The sequence below is a fragment of the Diceros bicornis genome, chromosome 28, assembly GCF_020826845.1.
Source record: "Diceros bicornis minor isolate mBicDic1 chromosome 28, mDicBic1.mat.cur, whole genome shotgun sequence".
Lineage (NCBI taxonomy): Eukaryota > Metazoa > Chordata > Mammalia > Perissodactyla > Rhinocerotidae > Diceros > Diceros bicornis.
Genome location: NC_080767.1, coordinates 35763575 through 35780813, shown reverse-complemented (window position 1 = coordinate 35780813; position 17239 = coordinate 35763575). Strand labels below are relative to the sequence as shown.

General features: G+C 57.1%; 1 protein-coding gene across 3 annotated transcripts in view; it reads left to right on the top strand.

Moving 5' to 3' along the window:
• Positions 1-17239, top strand: part of SH2D3C (SH2 domain containing 3C) — a 29205-nt gene that overhangs the window by 3748 nt on the left and 8218 nt on the right. The window contains exons 1-3 of one of the 3 annotated variants that reach the window (XM_058524117.1): positions 752-889; positions 9176-9215; positions 15958-16086. In XM_058524117.1, coding sequence (XP_058380100.1) covers positions 846-889; positions 9176-9215; positions 15958-16086 — 213 coding nt within the window. In that variant the 5' untranslated portion in view covers positions 752-845. Of the gene's footprint in view, positions 1-751; positions 890-9175; positions 9216-12035; positions 12136-15957; positions 16087-17239 lie in introns of those variants that run through there. The other 2 variants (XM_058524116.1, XM_058524118.1) reach the window with 2 other exon arrangements.

Below are 17239 nucleotides of genomic sequence, written 5' to 3'. Positions count from 1 at the left end.
TCCGTTCCATGGGGAGCAGGAGCTTGTAAAGCTGCAGAGTGAATCTAGTGAACCCAGACTCTGCCTCTTACTGACTGCGTGACCTTGGACAAGTCTCTTCCCTTCTCTGAGCCTCAGTTTCCTCTTCTGATAAATGGGCATGACAATAGCACCTACCTTGTAGGGTTGTGGTGAGAATTCAAGAATAACATACTTATAAAATCTTAGCACAGTGCCTGGCACACCACAGACGCTCAGTAAAAGGGAATGTTTACGTTTCTGATTAATAAAACCAATGCTTTTCCACCATCTCTGGCTGCTCCGACTGCCTTCTTCTGCCAGCCTCTCCTAAGTTCAGCCTCATTTGGGCATGGAGGAGCAAGGACTGTGTGAAGGAGAGAGGGCCTGAGAGGTCCCGGGGCGTTCCGAGGCACCCCAAGGTCTGAGATATGCACTGGGAGTTTGCGGGGGCGGGGCGGGGGTGGAGGGGCGTGGCCGGGGGCGCGGCCTCCGCAGGCAGCGCGGCGGACTGGGGGGGAGGCTGGCGTTGGAGCGGGGCGGGGCGAGGCGGAGGGGTGGGTCCGGGGGCGTGGCCTTCCCGCCCCGGATACTGACGGATCGGCCGGGGGCGGAGCGAGACCGGAGGCGGAGGGGCGTGCCCGAGGCGGCCGCGTCCTTCCCGCGGGAGGGGAGGGCGGTGGAGCGGCCCCCGGCTCGGGGCGGAGGGGCGTGTCCGGGGCGTGGTCTACAGGTCAGGCTCCGCCCCCGGGGTCCTGCTCGGAGCTCCGCAGCTCCGTGGCCTGAGAAAGGCGGGAGCCGTCGGGCTGAAAAGGTCCTCAGGCTGCAGGCGGTGACCGCGGGGGACCATGACTGCAGTGGGCCGCAGGTGCCCCGCGCTGGGACCCAGAGGGTGAGTGACCGAGCTGGGCCCGAGGAGGGCCGGCGGGGACGGGAGTCGTTTGAGGGGGACATCCGTGCTCCGGGGCAACTGAAAAATGGGGCTGCTAGTTTAGCATCAGGGACTTTTAAGTTTTCTTTCGGTGTAACTGTCGCTGCCCTGTCCCAGCGCAGGCTGGGCACTTCTCACAGCAGCCCCAGGAGAGAAGCTCTATTATCATCCCCATTTTATGGAAGAGGAAAGAGAGATTTCCTTGCGCGGTGGGCACAGTAGCTGATGGTCAGAACCAGGGTTTTACTCCACTTTCCTGGCCCATGCCCTTAAAGGGCCAGGGCCCTTTCCAGCAGGGCCAAGGCCTCTGAGAAGGACGGTCTTGAGAAACCTTGAGAATGCCAAGCCTAGGACCCAGCCTTCCTCACCTGTAGGCAAGGACCTTGGTGGTCCTGGCAGTGCCTCTGGCATCAGGCGTGGCCTAGAGCTGATGGAAGAAATAGAGGGATTCTCCCCCTCATCCCCTAATAGTCTGGAGTGTCCAGGGGTCCTGAGGGGGTGGGGTTAGCAGATCAGATTGAGCCCCCTCCTGATGCCCTGAATCGGAGTGTCCCACCAGCCCTCTGGGCCAAGTAGGAAGCCAGGAATTGTTGAACAGACAGGAGAGCTGCTCTGCCTGTGTAATCTCAGGCTTGCCCTGCCTACTCTGGTCCTCAATCTCCCCAGCTGCCCAGATGGGCCTGGAATGGTCTCTGATGATCCGTCCAACTTGAGGAGGAGGGCATCTGAGAATTGCCACGGAGCAAGGCTGGGGGCCCCATTCCCCAGTGTCCCAAGGGGGTCATCCCAATGGCTGCTCAGGGAGTAGCCTAAGCTAGAGGAGACAGTGTCCCTCCCCTACTCCCTGGGAGGCAGGGTGCACCTGGAGCAGAAGGAAGGAAGAGGAAGAGGTGAGGCTGCAGGAGTTTCCTGGTGCCCAGTTCCCGCTGAGATCATGGGGGATGAGGAGGAAGGAGGGAGGAGGGGCCAACAGCACAGAGAATGAAGGACCTTTAGCTCCCAAAAAGGAGAGCGCCAGCATAGCATCCCCCACCCTCTGCACTGCCAGCCTTCTGCAGGGAAATAGTGGGTCTGGAGAGCCCTGATACCCTTCCCTCTCAGTCCATGTTACAGAGGAGGCAGCGGAGGCTCAGAGAGGAAGGGAGGCCCCCAAAAGCCCCCACCCACACTCACACTCATACACAGGAGTTGTCAGGCCAGGGTTGCACCGGAGATCGTCAAGATCCAGCTCACAACCGGCCAGGCCCTGCCTGGAGCACCCGGTGGGTGCCCTCTACCACATGGGCCCTGTGAGGAGGAAGCCTCTATTTGCTGCGTTTTACCAGTGAGGAGCCTGAAGTTCAGAGAGGGGAAGGGACTTTCCTGGGGTCACAGAGAGATTAAGTGTCAGAGCCCAGATTTGATCCCAGACCTGACCAATCCCCAAGCTCCTACTCTTAACCGTTAGGCCCCCTTTCACCTCCTGCAAGTAAAAGTCTCAAAGCTGTTTCTACCATTATTTCAAATGACTGCCCATAACTCTCCGAAAGGCGGTACTAGGAGCCTGTTGCACAGATGAAGACACTGAGGCTTTGTGAGGTTAGTAACTTGCTTGACATGACAGTTAGTTGAGTTGGAATTCTAGTCATTTTAACATGTATTGAGATATAACTATGTCCTAGACATCGTTCTAGGTCCTGGGGAGATGGCAATGAGCACAGCAGACAAAACTCTGCCCTCATGGAGCCCTCATTCCAGCGCAGGGGCATAGATGTCAGGATAAATGAGCTATATGGTCAACCAGAAGAGAAAAGGGCTATGGGGAAAAATTGAAATCAAGCAGGGAATTGATCTTTGGGGGAGTTTGGGGAGTGGCTGGTGGTACCAATTTAGGAAGGTTAGCCTGGAAAAAGTCTCAGCGACAAAGTGATGTTTGAATGAAGGAGATGAGGGAACAAACCCTCTTGCTATCTGGGGAAGAGTGTACCAGGCTGAGGGAACAGCACGTACAAAGGCCCTGAGGTGGGAGCGTCCTCGACATGTGTGAGGAGCAGCAGAGACCAGAGTGGCTGGAATAAAGCAGGTGGGGGACTAGAGGGAGGAGTGGGGGGAGACGAGACCAGAGAGGAAATGAGTTCAGATAACGTAAGGCCGGGCAAGGACCTGGCTTTGACCGTGAGTGAGCCGGCAGCCGTGGCTGGTCTTGAGCAGAGGAGGGCACCACTCTGACTTCTGTTTTACGAGGGCCTCTCCTTCGAGGAGGATTTGAATGCGGTTCTACTCATTCTAAAATGTCTCACCCAAGCATCCTTTCCTCCCACCCTGAGATCCAGGCCCCTCCACCCTCACTCCCAAGGGGCTATTCAGAAGGACACTGGGACCTGGAGAAGGTGGCGCCCTATAGGAGAGCCGGGGGCACCCTGCACTGCCCCTGCCCCAGCCCTGGTGCCAGGCACTGAGAACAGGCCGAGACACCCCCCACCATTTCCTTTTGGAATGTTGATTCTGGTCCAAGAATTCCCAGCACTCCCCAGAGTCTCACGACCCCCTCGGCCCTGCAGAGTGACGTCAGTGGCCGGGCATCTGGTAGCGATTACCCACCGGGGGAGGGGGCCGCGGTGGGCCCAGCCTGTACAGCCTCCTCAGGCTCAGGGCGGCTGGTCCTTGTCTTCCGAAGGGGCCCAGCTGCTCCTGGCTCTCATTTCCTGTGGAGACTTTCTCACAGTCCCCGAGACCCCCGGACGCCTCAGGCTGTGGGAACTGCGCTGGCTCAGAAGGATGAGCTGTCCCCCACTCCCCAGCTGGAGCCACATCCCCCCAAACCCTCAGGGGACCCTGTTTGCAGAATGCTGGGGTGAGGTGAGGGCTGGGGAGGACAGGGATCGGATACATCAGCAGCTCAGAGGCCTACTGACTGTTTGACCTTGAGCAACTTCCTCCCCTCTCTGAGCCTCAGTTTCCCCATCTGTAAATTGGGGACGATAACAGCACCTGATTCACAGGGTTGTTGTGAAGATTGGATAAGATGCTGCAGGTAGAGCATTTATCATGGGCTTGGCCCAAGGAAGTACCAGTACACAGGAGCTGCTCACGGTGTCACCACGCCCATGTTACAGAAGAGGAAACTGAGGCCCAATGAGGAGGACTTGCCCAGGGTCACACAGCTTCCTTCCTCCCAGCTGAGGGCCCTCTCCAGAGCCCCGGAGGGTCTTCTCTGTGTTTCTCTCTGTCCATCCCCACTCTGTTTCCTCTTCCTGTGTTTGGTTCTAGGCTCCTGGTCTGGTTGAAATATTATTTTTTCTCTGCCCTCCCCTCCCCTCCCCAGCTTCTCCCCATCTCCACCCAAGAGCAGTCCCTGTTTTCTGGGGGAGCCTGCCTCATACAAGGAACAAAGCAGAGCCAACCTGCTCTGAACAGCTGCGTGTCCTGGGTCAAGTCGCAAGCTTCAGTTTTCTCCCCTATAAAGAGGGGCTTCCAGACCACAGGCGTTCAGTCAGCACTCAAGACGTGCCTGCCCCTTTGGCTCTTCTCCAGCAGATTTTGAGTCTCATTTCGCAGCTCTCAGGACTCAGAATCCTCAGCTCTACCCTTGGAAGAATGGCCCCCCATCTGCCCTCTCCTCTCAGGGCTGGCAACCTTTCTGAGCTCCTGCTGGGGAGGGCAGTCCAGTGAAGAAGACTGAATGGTGGAGAAGGAACGGGGACTTCTCCAGGACAGTGGTGGCCCATCTTAGAGGAGGTGGGGCAGGGCGGGGGCTCAAGTCAAGAGCCTTCTGGGCAGGGAATCCCAAAGGCCCCACGGCGGGTGTCCCGGGAGACACTGGCTTTCTGCCCCAGCTCTCTCTGCCCAGGGTCGTTAAGGACTAAGGAGCAAAGAGCAGTGTTGCTTCGCTGCCGGGGTGAGTGAGGGTCAGAGTGAAGGAGGGAAAGAATCTTCAGCCCCCAAGAGGGGCAGGATGGGAGATCTTCAGGGGTGGGGGCTGGGGCAGGAGGAGGAGCCACGTGGGCTAGGGAGCCTTGCACCATTCCTTCTCCTGGATCGTCGTGGCCTCTCTGGGAAGACAGTTATAATGTGCCCACTTCACAGATGAGGAAGTTGAACATCAGAGAGGGGAGGGCGGAGCAGGGGAAAGCTGAGATGCAGGAGGCAGAGGTTGGGGAAACCTCCACTCAAGGCTGCATGACTGGGCCCAGGGCCAAGGGAACAAACTGGGAGACAGACAGAGGCAGCCAGGCAGCAGGTCTGTACAGAGGGCAAGGCTGCCCGTGGTGAGGGAGGGCCAGAGCGGTAGAAGACGTCAGCCTTGCTCCACCGCGTCTCCTCCAGGATCCCAGGGGAGCCCCACCATTTCTTCTGGGCCAGGATGGAGGCCCTGAAGGTGCAGCTCAGATTTAAACATGCGTTGGGGAAATAAAGGATAATGGGCTCTAATTACTGCTCATTAATCCAATTAATTAAGCTAATATATGCAATAAGTGGTATCAGTTATCAGAACAAATCAGCTAGTACAGGCAGTTAAAGGGGTTGGTTATTTAAATAATTAATGTGGCTGATTAATGGGACTGATTTTGCTCAATTGTCACTATTATTTACTAATTGATTTCACCACTAATATTAGAGGGGAAGTGCCTTTTAAGTCCATAAAATAAGGAATAAATATATGAATTAATGGAGCTGAGTTTTTAAAAATGGAAGCTTTGATTCCTGGATTTGGTCATTACCATGGGAGGGAGAATGTTCTAGAAATCTCCAAGCAAACTGAGATCTGCAGGCTAAGTAGGAATTACTCTGGCCCTAAGGGAGAGAGGAGGTTCCAGGCAGAGGGAACATCGTGTGCAAGGCCCCGAGGCTGGAGGGAGCAGAGCTCTTTGGAGGAAGTTCGAGAAGGCCAGAGTGCAAGGAAGAGCTAGGGGGAGAGAGGAGGGATGACCAGCCACAGAGGGCTGAGCCATGAGGATTAGGCTTTGTCCTCAGGGTTGCAGGGGCTGCTGTGACATTCGTTCATTCAAAAAAAATCTTTATGGGGGGCCTGGCACCCTTCTAGGCAGATCCCAAGCCCTGCTCTCGTGGAGCTGGTGTTCTGGCGAGAAGAGATAGTTAATTCTTGAGATGAGATCCATGGCAAGTCAGCTGAAGTGCTACGGAGAATGGCTAAGTAGAGGAGAAAGGTGGGGAGCATCAGAAGGCCACACTCTCAGGCGGGTGGCCAGGGAAGGCCTCACTGAGAAGGGAACGTTTTAGTAAGACCTGAAGGAGGGAAGGGTGGGAGCTCTGTGGATATCTGGAGGGAAAGTATTCCAGCAGAGGGAACAGGAAGTGCAAAGGCCCTGAGGTGGAGACAAAAGCCAGCACGAAGCCCAGCTTGGCTGGAGCACTGTGAGTAGGGGAACGTGGTCAGACGTGGAGTGGGAGAGGTGGCGAGGAGCTGGTGTGTGAAGGCTGTTATGGGGACTTCAGCTCATTCTCAGAGTGAAACCGGGAGTGAAGCTAGGAGGCACTCCAGTGTGTTGAAGCAGAGGAAAGCCGTGATCTGACTTTCATTTTAACAGGACCGCTCCGGCTGCTGGGGTGAGAACAAGTTACGGGGGGCACAGATGGAGGCAGGGAAGTGCCTGGCAAGTTACAAGTGACGAGGTGGTGGCTGTAGTAGCAGACATGGTCGCATTATGTCTCGGCAATGCTAGAGTGTTGTGGAGGGGCAGGGTGAGGGATGAGGGCTGACTGTGGCCCCAGGCCCTCAGCTTCCCGGGCCTGGGCCTCTGCCCTGAGCATTCCCAGTGGCTCTGGCCACCTCAGCCCACCTGATCCCTGGTGCAGGCTGCCCCTCCCCAAGGCTCTGCCCCCACCGCCGAGCCCGAGGGGAAGTGGACGGGAAGCAGGAGGAAGCGCTGGGGCGATCCCAGTGTCCTGGCCAATCTGTTCCTAACAGTGGGAGGATTTCCGGGCCTGAATGGCCGGAAACGCTGGGATGGGACACCTCACCCGGGAAGAGCTGGCGGAGGTGAGCAGGGGGAGGGGTCCACTGCTGCTGGACAGACGGAACCCAAACGGCCTGGGAAGCCTGCTGTGGCCGGGCTGCAGCTTGAGGGACTATGGTTAGAAGTCAGAAGGACTTTGTAGGAGGGAAGTTTGGCCATGGGGATTCTAGAATGTCAGAATAGGGAGGGCTGTCAGACAGCTTCTCTATGAGGAACCTTGGCCTCAGGAGCTATGGGGAACCCCACGTGGAATTCTGTCCTGGGAACACACACCTTACCCACAATTTTGGTATTTTTTTAGCTCAGCTTTTTTTATTTTAAATTTAATTTATTTTATTAAATTTAAATTTGGGCTTCTGTATTTGAGGAAGCAGTTTCTCAATGTTCAGCTTCCCTCCCTATTTTGCAGATGGGAATACTGAGGCCTCTCCTAGCCAAAGAACCAGGGTCCAGCCTGACAGAATAGTAATAATGGCAGTGGTTAACACTGGTTGTTTATTATTCATGCATTCCTTTAAGCAATAAATATTTCTTGAGCTCCTACTATATGCCAGGCACTGTGCTGGGGGCTGGGGGCTCAACGATGAATGAGACAAAGGCAGTTCCCCTGTGGAGGCATCAGGTAATTAACAGTCAACAAATAAATGTAGAGTGATGGTTTCAGGCAGCCATTGAGTAAAATAAAGCAGGATTGAGGACAGAGTGAAGGACAAGAGACTATTCTAGGCAGGGTGGTCAGGGAAAGCTTCTCTGAGGAGGGGACATTAAGCAGAGCCCTGAATAAAGTGGGGGGATGGGCAAGCTGGGTGAAGATCTGAGGGAAAAGCATTCCAGACAGAGGGAACAGCAAGTGCAAAGGCCCTGTGGCAAGAATGAGCTTGGCAAGGAGGCCAATGTGGCTGGGGCAGAACAAGGAACCAAATGAGCGAGGGAGGCATGTTGCGGGGCTGGTGAGGAAGGCACTTGGGTACCACCGGGCCACACAGGGCCTTGTAGGTTGGGGAACCTGTGACCTGTTTTACACCTGTTTTTCTGGCGTAATAGTGGCACCCCCTTTACTCTCACGAGCAGAGAAGCATTCTGGTTTGGATGATAAATTACATGGCCAGCCACTTGCAGGCCACAAGAGGGGTTTAGATTTTGTTCTTGGAGAAGTGGGAGCACTGGAGGGTTGGGGGTTCTGGGTGCACCATGATCTGCTTCGGTTTTCTCCTGAGTGCCGTCTGGGGGTGGAGTGCAAGCTGACCGAGGGGCATGAGAGCACACGCGGTGAGCCAGGAGAAGGCTGCTGTGTGCCCCATGCCCTGTAGAGGACACAGAGGGTGTCGCCGGTGGGGCAGGGTTGACACACAGAGAGACGCGGTCAGGATCTATTTTGAAGGCAGGATTTCCTGATGGATGGAGTGTGGAGTGTGATGAGACAGGAGGCCCAGAGGACCACCAGGCTTTTGGCCAAACAAAGCAACAGGGATGAAACTGACATCAACTGAGGTGGGAAGGTAGTGGGGGGGTCAACGGTCCTGCTTTGGATGTGACAAGTTCAAGATGACTTTAGACGCAAGAGGAGGCACCAAGAAGGCAGTTGGGTTGAGGAGACTGGTGTCGAAGGGGCAGGTCCAGGCTGTATCAGTGAAGGGATGGTGTTTAAGGCGGAGGACTGGGGGAAGTGGCTCAGTGGCCCTCACGAGGAAGGATCTTTGTCTGGCACCTGGGAAACCAACCACCCTGGGCCTCTGGCTTCTCCAGGCCCCATCCCGGCCACGCTGGAGGCAGAAGGGATCAATTCTGCAGCCAACTGTCACCAGCAGTAGCACCACAGTGTGCTGGGCGGCCGCTCAGGGGGTCACTCTGCACTTCCGAGTGAGTGTAGGGCAGGAAGAGAGGAGCCTGAGCCCCAGCCTGGGCCACCGTTTGGTTGGGGGGACACCAGGAGAGCACAACATCCTGAAGTTGGGTGAAGACAGTGATTCAGGAAGCAGGCTCCCTGTTAAGCATGAAACGTTCATCAGCGCCCTGAGTCCTCACGGCAACCTGATGAGGCAGAGGCTGTCATTATCCCCATTGACAAATAGGAAACCCAGGCTCAGAGAGGTGAAGCGACTTGGCCAGAGTCGCACAGCCGGAGAGTGGAGGATCAGCCGGCCAGCAGATTCCAGCGACTGCTAGCAGCTGCAGCAGCCCCTCCTGCCTTCACGCTGAGCTCTCTGGGGTCCGAGGGCCAGGTGCTGGCACCAGGCAGGTGGGCAGAGGCTGGCAGCTGGGGACACTCACCTCTCCTCTCTCCTTCCAGGGCCGCTGGAGAGCTGGAGGCTGGCGGGGACTACGTGAAGGTAAGAGGGGCTGGGCAGGGCACACTGGGGCTCAGATCCTGTTCCGAGAAAGGCAGAGTCCTTTTCTGAGCCTTGTTAGGAGCCAGACCTCGCTGCATGTTTCAGCAGTTGGGGCAGCGCTTGGGGTCTGCTTTCCCTCCCAGCATCTTCTTCCCATGCCTGCCATCATTCTCTCCTGGCCCCACACTCAGGACATCCCAATGTCTGTTACCACCAAACCCCAGCCACCTGCCATCTGGACGGGTCCCAAGGGTGTCTCTGGGCAAAGACTGTGGCTCTCTAATCCCACCCGGTCTTGAGCACATACTGGTGCTGGGAGGTGGGAGCAGGAAACGATGACTCAATTCTTTATCACAGATGATGGGAACGCCTCACATTTATCACATGCTTCATTTGTCCTGGGGATGTCGCTGGGAATGTTGAAAATGCAGTTTTGAAATAATGATAATAACCATAATCATGCAACATAACATTTTGAGCACCTACTGTGTGCAGAGCCTTGTGCTGGCTGCTGACACTGGAAGGGAGACAGTTTTGAGCTCTTGACGGGAATGAGGTCTTTGACTTCCTCACTTATCACTGGGCAGTAAAAGCTTCCTTGCGCCCATTTACAGATGGGAAACTTAACACCCAGAGAAGTACAGTGACTTGCCCACAGCCACACAGCCACTATGGGACAGAGCTGGGATTGTAGCCCAAGTCCATTTGATGCCAAGACCATGGACAAAGCCCTTGGCCTTCCACCTCAGGAGCACCCACCCTGAGCCAGGCCCCCTGCTGAGTAGGGAGCATTCAGCACAGGACAGGGAGCACCAGGCCCTGTATTCAGAGGTCTCCCAGTCCACGTGGGGACAGGGCAGAATCACACAATGGTTTGAGCTTGTATTTTGTAACCTAGCAGACCCAAATTTTAGTCCCAGATCTGCCACTTATTTGCCATATGACTTTGGGGGTGTGTGTCACCTCTCTGAGCCTCAGTGTTCACCTATGTGAAATGGGGTAACAGCGGCACCTCCAACCCAGGGTTGCTATGGCTCAATGAGTCCATGCCCATGACTGAGAAAGCTGGGCCTGGAACAGAGCAGGCTGGCTTGGCTTCTGACCCTAGGGACATTCTGCCACCTGAGATGCCGCCTGTAAAGCTCTGTGTAGGTGACTCGTAATGAAGCAGCGTGGAAAGTGCTCAGGTTGCGCCCCCCCCAACCCCCCATCACCAGAAGGCTCAGATAAGAAGCCATTGCAGCTCCAGAGATAGGGGATGACTTTCAGCTCGGGAGCTGGGGAGGGAGAGATCAAGGGAGGCTTTCTGGAGGAGGAGGCATTGAAGCCAAGCCATTGCAATTGACCAGGAACATACACCAACATCCTCTCCCCTTACAGCACAGGGGGCAGAGGCCTCAGAGAGAACCAGCACCAAAGCCCATGGGTGGAACATACAGGGGGCACATTTGAGCACCCCACAGATCCCAGCTGCCTGGCAAGGTAGTGAGATCCCCGTCACTGATGGTAATGAGATCCGTGTGAGGATTATTAGCTTTGTATTTTTCCTTTAGTTTATGGGGCTAAAAAAATGTAATTTTAAAAAATATTATAAAAGAAATAAACCTGTTCACTGGAACTGAGCCAACAACCCGCTAAAGGATGAAGCCAAAGGAATGTTAGTTTTAGCTTCAAGCCTCAGATGAGAATGGAATCAATAGTCAGTTACCAAGAGTCCATTCCTGCCCTGAGGTACTTAGCTTCCAGAACTGCAGGGTTCTCAGACCATGATGCGAATACTTTGATTCTAAGGCAAGGATTCTAAAGTTCCAAGATCATAAAATTCCAAGCTCCATGCTCAGAGCTTCAGATGTGTTTACAGAAAACAATCAAACCCACAACTGAGGCCCAGAGAGGTGGACTCACCTGCGTGAGGTCACAGAGCCTGTCAAAAGGATTTGAACCCCAGGCCTGACTGATGCAGAGTCAGCGATGACTCCCTTTGCATTGATGAGACTATGACACTAGGACAAAAAGTCCAGATTCTAAGACACTAAGCTTGAAGAGTGTGCATTTATTGAGTGCTTACTGTATGCTTACGTACATCAGCTCAGCCAATGCTCACAAGAGTTCTGTGAGGTCAGCCCAGAGATGTTTTCCAGATGAGTAAATCTGGGTTCCAAGAGACTGGGCTGGTGGGGTGGAGGTGGGGGCACCCTAGCTGAACCCAGGTTGGTGCCCTGACTGCTGAGCCTTACTGGCTCTCTGCACCCCTGAGTCTGTCAGTCAAACATCCCGCAATTCCCAGCAGAGTCCCTGATTCCATATTAGAGATGAGAAATCCTGGGCTCTGGGAGATTTCCTGAGGCCACAAAGGATTTGGTCAAACACATACACGGATTTTTCCAGCTTTAGATAGGATTTAATTCAAAGTCTGTCCCCTCGGTGTCAGAGAGGCGTGCGCGAGTTGGGGAGGCAGGAACTCCCTCTCGCCGGCCCAGGGGTCCCCACCCCATCCCGCTGCCCCCCGGGACGCCTCCCTTGGCAGGTCCTCTGCTCGCATCCCCCGACTCCAGGCAGCTGGGGCGCGCGGGGCTGGAGCGCGGGGGGCGAGGGGCGGGGAGCGGGGGGCGGGCGGAGGGAGGAACAATGGCCCCCTCCCCTCCCCTGGCCGGTGGAGGGTGGGGTCTCCCCGCCCCGCCTCCCCGCTCCTCCCCCGACAAGGCGATGAGGTAATCGCGCCGCCGAGAGGCACGCGCAGCCGGTGCCCAGCCGGGTCGGTCCCTGCGCCCCTGCCCGCCGGCCGCCGCCCCCCGCGCCGTCCCGGCCCGGCCGCCCGGCCCGGCCGCCCGGCCCCACCATGACCGAGCGGTGCAGCCTGTGGAGCGCCCTGTCGGCCGCCGCCTGCTGCTTCTACCGCGGCTCCTTCGTGCAGGTGCAGGTGAGGGGGCGGCTCGACCCCGCCGGGAGCTCCGGGCTGGGACCCCCGGCCGCCCCGCCCTGGCCCGGGAGCCCGGGAGCCGGGGAGCCGGGGAGTCGAGGAGCCGCAGCCCCGTGGCGCCGGGCTGGTCCGGCCGGGCAGGGGCAGGGGCAGGGGCAGGGGCAGGGGCAGGGGCAGGGGCTGCGCGCTGCGGGCTGCGGCTGCGGGAGGAGGCGGGGTCGCCCCAGCCTCACCTCTGGGCGCCCAGACGCTCCGCGGGGTGAGGGTCCAGCTGCCGCTCCCGGGACCCGGGGCTGCGGGGGCTGCCGTTCCGGTCCTGCCTCCTCCGCAGGCGGGAGCTGAGCTGGGGCATTGGGTACCGGGAGATGGGGTCCCCGGCGTCCTGCCGGTCCTCCAGAGAGCACTTCGGCCCCTGCAGCTGACCTGGGCAGCCTGGCTCCCCATTGTACCCGGGGCGCTGGGCTGGGGTCCGAAGGCTAGGTGAGGCGCGGGAAGCTGAGGGGATGCTGCGGGTCCTGAGGCTGGGGCCAGAGCGCCCGCCCCCTCCTGCCCTCCGGGTGGGCTTGGGCATGCTCGGGGCGCGGGTCTCCCAGTCCAGCTGGCCGGGCAGTGCAGGTCGGCGCCGTGGCGGTGAAAGGGTTAAACGGAAGGTGGTGGAGGGGAGGACCCGGACCCCGCCTCTCTGCGGAGCATCATCTGGGGATGGTTTTGCTTGGGGTAGCAGACTGAAGGGAGCTCGAGGGGGCTTGCTGGGAGCAGACTGGTGGGAAGGCGTTAAGACCCTGACCGGGGGTCTCCGCGCTTTTGCCTCCTGAGCCCCCTGGGGGACGCCGGGCGCGTCACCTCTGCGCTGCCCCAGGCTCACACACACACGCTCGAAGCCCGCCTGAATGACGGCCCTGCCGGCAGCGGAGCGCAGCATCCCCGCACCGGCCAATCAGGGGCGCGCAGGCTGGGAGGCGGTGAGATCATCTCTAGCCAATAGCAGTGCGCCGAGCGCAGGGATGCTGCATTTGCACCCCAGCCCCCCCCCCTCCCTTTTGGGAGCTGGGGACCCCGGGTCGAGGGTGAAGAGGAGAGCACAGGCCCTGGGGTTCCCTACCCTCGGGTGTGTAGGAGGACCAAGTTGGTCCCCTCAGATTCTCCCTGGCCATTGATTATGGCTGGAAAAGTGGAGTCCAGTCTCCCACCCCCCATTTACAGATGAGGCTGCCCAGGCCCAGAGAGGCAAAGTGACTGGTTTAAGTCACACAGTGGCAGGCAGAGTCTTGGGGCCAGGTTCTTGACCACACAGCTCTCTCCTCTTCTTTGCCCCGTCTCTCTCTTGCTCCCGCTGTGGAACTGGAGCAAGTCTCAGTTGCACGCTCTTTGTCAGAGCGAGGAAGGACCCCAGAAGCCTAGGGTACTGGTGCCCTCTCCCCTGTGACTCCCATTCTTCCCTCCCCAGGGTGTGGTGTTGTAAAGGAGGGAGGCCAGGGACCCCCAGAAATGGGGAACCCTGTGGAGAAGTGTGGGTATCTGAGAAGGCCAGAATCTCAGCTCAGCCCGGGGCCTCCCTGCCCTTCTGGGGTATCAGTTTCTATCCTGGGCAGAGGATGTGCAGAATCCCCATCCCCAGACCCTGCCTTTCCCTCAGCACCTGTACACATCACTCACCCCCACCATCTGTCCCCAGAGCCCTACAGGCTCCTTGAAGCCCGAATTTTCATGGACCCATCTCCAAGGTGGTCCTGTCCCACCTCAGAGAGTGTCTCATTGTCCTCCGAGGATCTCTACCTGGAGTCCTCTCACCCCTCTGCCTTCTTGCTCCACATCCGATCAATGGCTATCTAAACACCCTTCCACCACGCCCCATCCCCACGCCCCACCCTGCTCTGCCCTTGTCTGGAAAACACTGGGCCACTCTCCACACAGCAGATCCAACCTGCCCCAAGGCTTAAATACCTTCTGTGGCTCTGCTGTGGCCTCTGGGTAAACCCCAGCTTCCCAAGGCAGCCTCATAGCGCTGCCACACCTGCCCCCACCACCCCCAGCCCTTTGGAGCTTCTCATCAGCCCCCACCCCCAGGGCCTTGGCTCTGCCCGCAGGGCCCCCACTTTGCCACTCTCTTCCCGGGAGCTCTTCCCTGCCCACCTGCCTGCCTGTCTGTCCCCACCCTGATGCTTTTGCTTGGCTCCTCCAGTCCTCCTCGGTGGAAACATCACTCTTCAGGGGCTCCATTCCCTGAGGAGATGAGGAGGAACCCTCTCACCTGCTCCCAGAGGCTGCTGTGCATCTCTGAACATTCAGAAAACCTGGAATTGCTTGTCAGTGTCTGTGTGGCTCCCTCAGGGCAGAGGCCACCTGTCCTGATGACCTTGGGGCCTCAGCTCCTGGCACAGGACCTGTCCCAGAGTGGGGGCTTAATCAATGTTGAAATAATGGAGTCCGAGTTTCTAGACATCTCTGAAGCTGGGAATAAGGGTGTCTTGGGAGCAGAGTAGATGGGGTAAACTGAGGCAGTGTGAGAGCAGAAAGGTGGAGAATGGAGCTGCAGAGTTAGGCTCTGAGCACTGTGGAAGGTCTGAGGAGGCAGAGAGTGGGCTGGAGGACCCTCGGACCCTGGTGGGTGGGGGGTCCTGGGGAGAGACTCTCGCCTGGGCTGCAGTCAGGCCCTTTAGTGCCCCCCTTCATCTGTCCTGCCACCTGGCCAGTTCTGGGCCAGATCTATCTCTCCTGGAGCAGCCATCTTTGGGGCCTGGAGTTGGGGGAAGGGAGAGGAAGCAATGTCACATGTCCTCACAGTGGCGAGGACATCTGTGGGCTAGTCAGAGTGCTCTGGAGTATTGTCTCCTTCCATTCTTGCAACCCGGTGAGACGGGTTGTGTCATCACACCCATTTTACAGAGGAAGAAACTGAGGCCCAGAGAACTCACACAGCACGGCCAGGATTCGGCTGGGCTCCGTGGTGGGGGCGCCGCTGGCAGCAAGGTATCCCCTCCCCCTGCCCTTAGGCCTCCAACCTGAGGCTACAGTAACCAGGAAACGAGGGATCTCCCCCTTGGGCAGGTGCAAGGCGAGGAGTCCTGGGCATTATCTCCAGTGAGTGACCCTGGGCTTCCCTGCTGGGGCGCAGTTTCCCCATCTGGCAAGGGTTGCTTGAGATGGCAAGGAGGAAAGGGCCTTGGGAATTGCAAACGACAGAGCAGATGTCTGTGTGGGGGCCTCTGCTTCCCTGTTTATAGCTGCCTCCTCCACCCTTCCGCTGTGTAATCCACCATCCCGGAATGTATCTTCGTCTATCCAGCTCTGTTTTTGTCCATGCCTTTGCCTGGGCACCTGCTGCCTTACTTCCCAGATCCACATGTAGAAATCCTTCCTCCTCCAACTTCAAGATCAGTTTGGTGTGATTGGTGCATAATGAGTGTTTTGTTATTGCCATCTCCTCCAGGAAGCCTTCCTGGACCACTCCATCTTGCCTAGACTTCGTCTCCTTTCTAAAAGCCACCCGGCTGTTTGCCGCTGTCCAGTAGTGTGGTGCTGATCGCAGTCTGCTCAAATGCTCATGTTGCTTTTGCCTCCCCTCTTAGACTGGGAGCTTCCTCGAGGACCTGGTTTATTTATTGCCTCCTTTACCCCTGGCACATGGCACAGGGCCTGGAACACAGTAGGCACTGTTTGGTGGAATTAATTGAGATTTCTTTACTTCTGCTGGGTGAGGACCTTTCTGGCACCTGTACCTAAGTGTTCCCAGGGCCCATTCAGAGATGGACGGAGGAGGGTGGGCAGGAAGGAGGAAGGGGGCTTCACATTGGGTGCCAACTCTTGCTGCCTCTCACCCAGTTCTCCAAGGAGAAGTACATCTTGGACTCATCTCCTGAGAAGCTGCACAAGGAGTTGGAGGAAGAGCTCAAACTCAGCAGCACAGATCTCCGCAGCCACGCCTGGTACCACGGCCGCATCCCCCGCGAGGTGAGTGGGCCCTGAGCTGGGACCTCAGCCCTAGACGCTTCCACCTGCCACCTCGGCCAGCCCCAGCCAGAGAGGCTCTGAGCTGTTGCTTGGTGGGTTCAGTCAGAGTGGACTGGGATGAGGTCTAGCTCTGCCATTTATGGACTGTGTGACCTTGAACAAGTAACTTCACCTCTCTGAACCTCAGTTTTCTCATCTATGAAATAGAGGATAATAACAGTACCTACCTTAAAGGATTATTATGAAAATTAAATGAAATAATGCATGAAAAGTGCTTAACATGATGTCTGACCTGCAGCGAGCTCAATGAACATTGTCCTTTGTTGTTGTTATTATTATTATTACTACTGTTTTTTTTTACTGTTATTGTTACGGGTCTACACATCAGCCTATTGTGTGTTTGGTTAGTGATTATCAGTTTAGTACTTTAGGCTACTCAGTTTTGGCAAAGTTGAGTTTCTAGGCTGAGACACAGACTTGGGCTGGTAGTCACCTGTTCCCTCTTTCGTTCATGCTATAAATCTCTGTCAAGTGTCAACCCTGCAGGCCCTGGGCTGGGCACTAAGGATGCAGAGATAAAATAGGCAGTGGCTTCCCTTGAGGGCTGGTAGTCCAGGGTGGGGGCTGACAGGCAGGCAGACAGTCAGAGCCCCTGGGGAAGTGCAAGAATGGAGGGCCCGGCAGGGAGTGTGGGCAAGCCCTGAGGAGGGGGCACTGAGGAGAGAGGCCATTGTGAGATGGATAGGAGTTCACCAGGTGAGCAGGGTGGGAAGGATGTTCCAGGCAGAGAAAGCAACTTCAGGGTGCAGAGCCCCAGGGATGTGCCAGAGCACTGGGTGTTCAGAGGGGTGGGGATTGGGAATTCACTCCGCCCAACATGAGCCGTGAGAAGGAGTAGGTCTGAGGCCGGAGTTTCAGATCATGGCGACCCCCGGCTCCCCCAGACCCTGTGTCCCCACGACTTCCATTCCAGGAGGTTACGTCCCCCCATTCCTGAGCCTCTGTGCCCCAGACCCAGCGCCTCTGGCTGAGATGCCCCTCTGAATCCGGGTCATTGTGTCTCTCATCCCAAGCTTCAGCTGTCTCTGTTCACTGTGTCCCCCAGATCCCAGGTCTGGCCCTCTCCTGCCCCGCCCTACTGCAGCCTGACCAT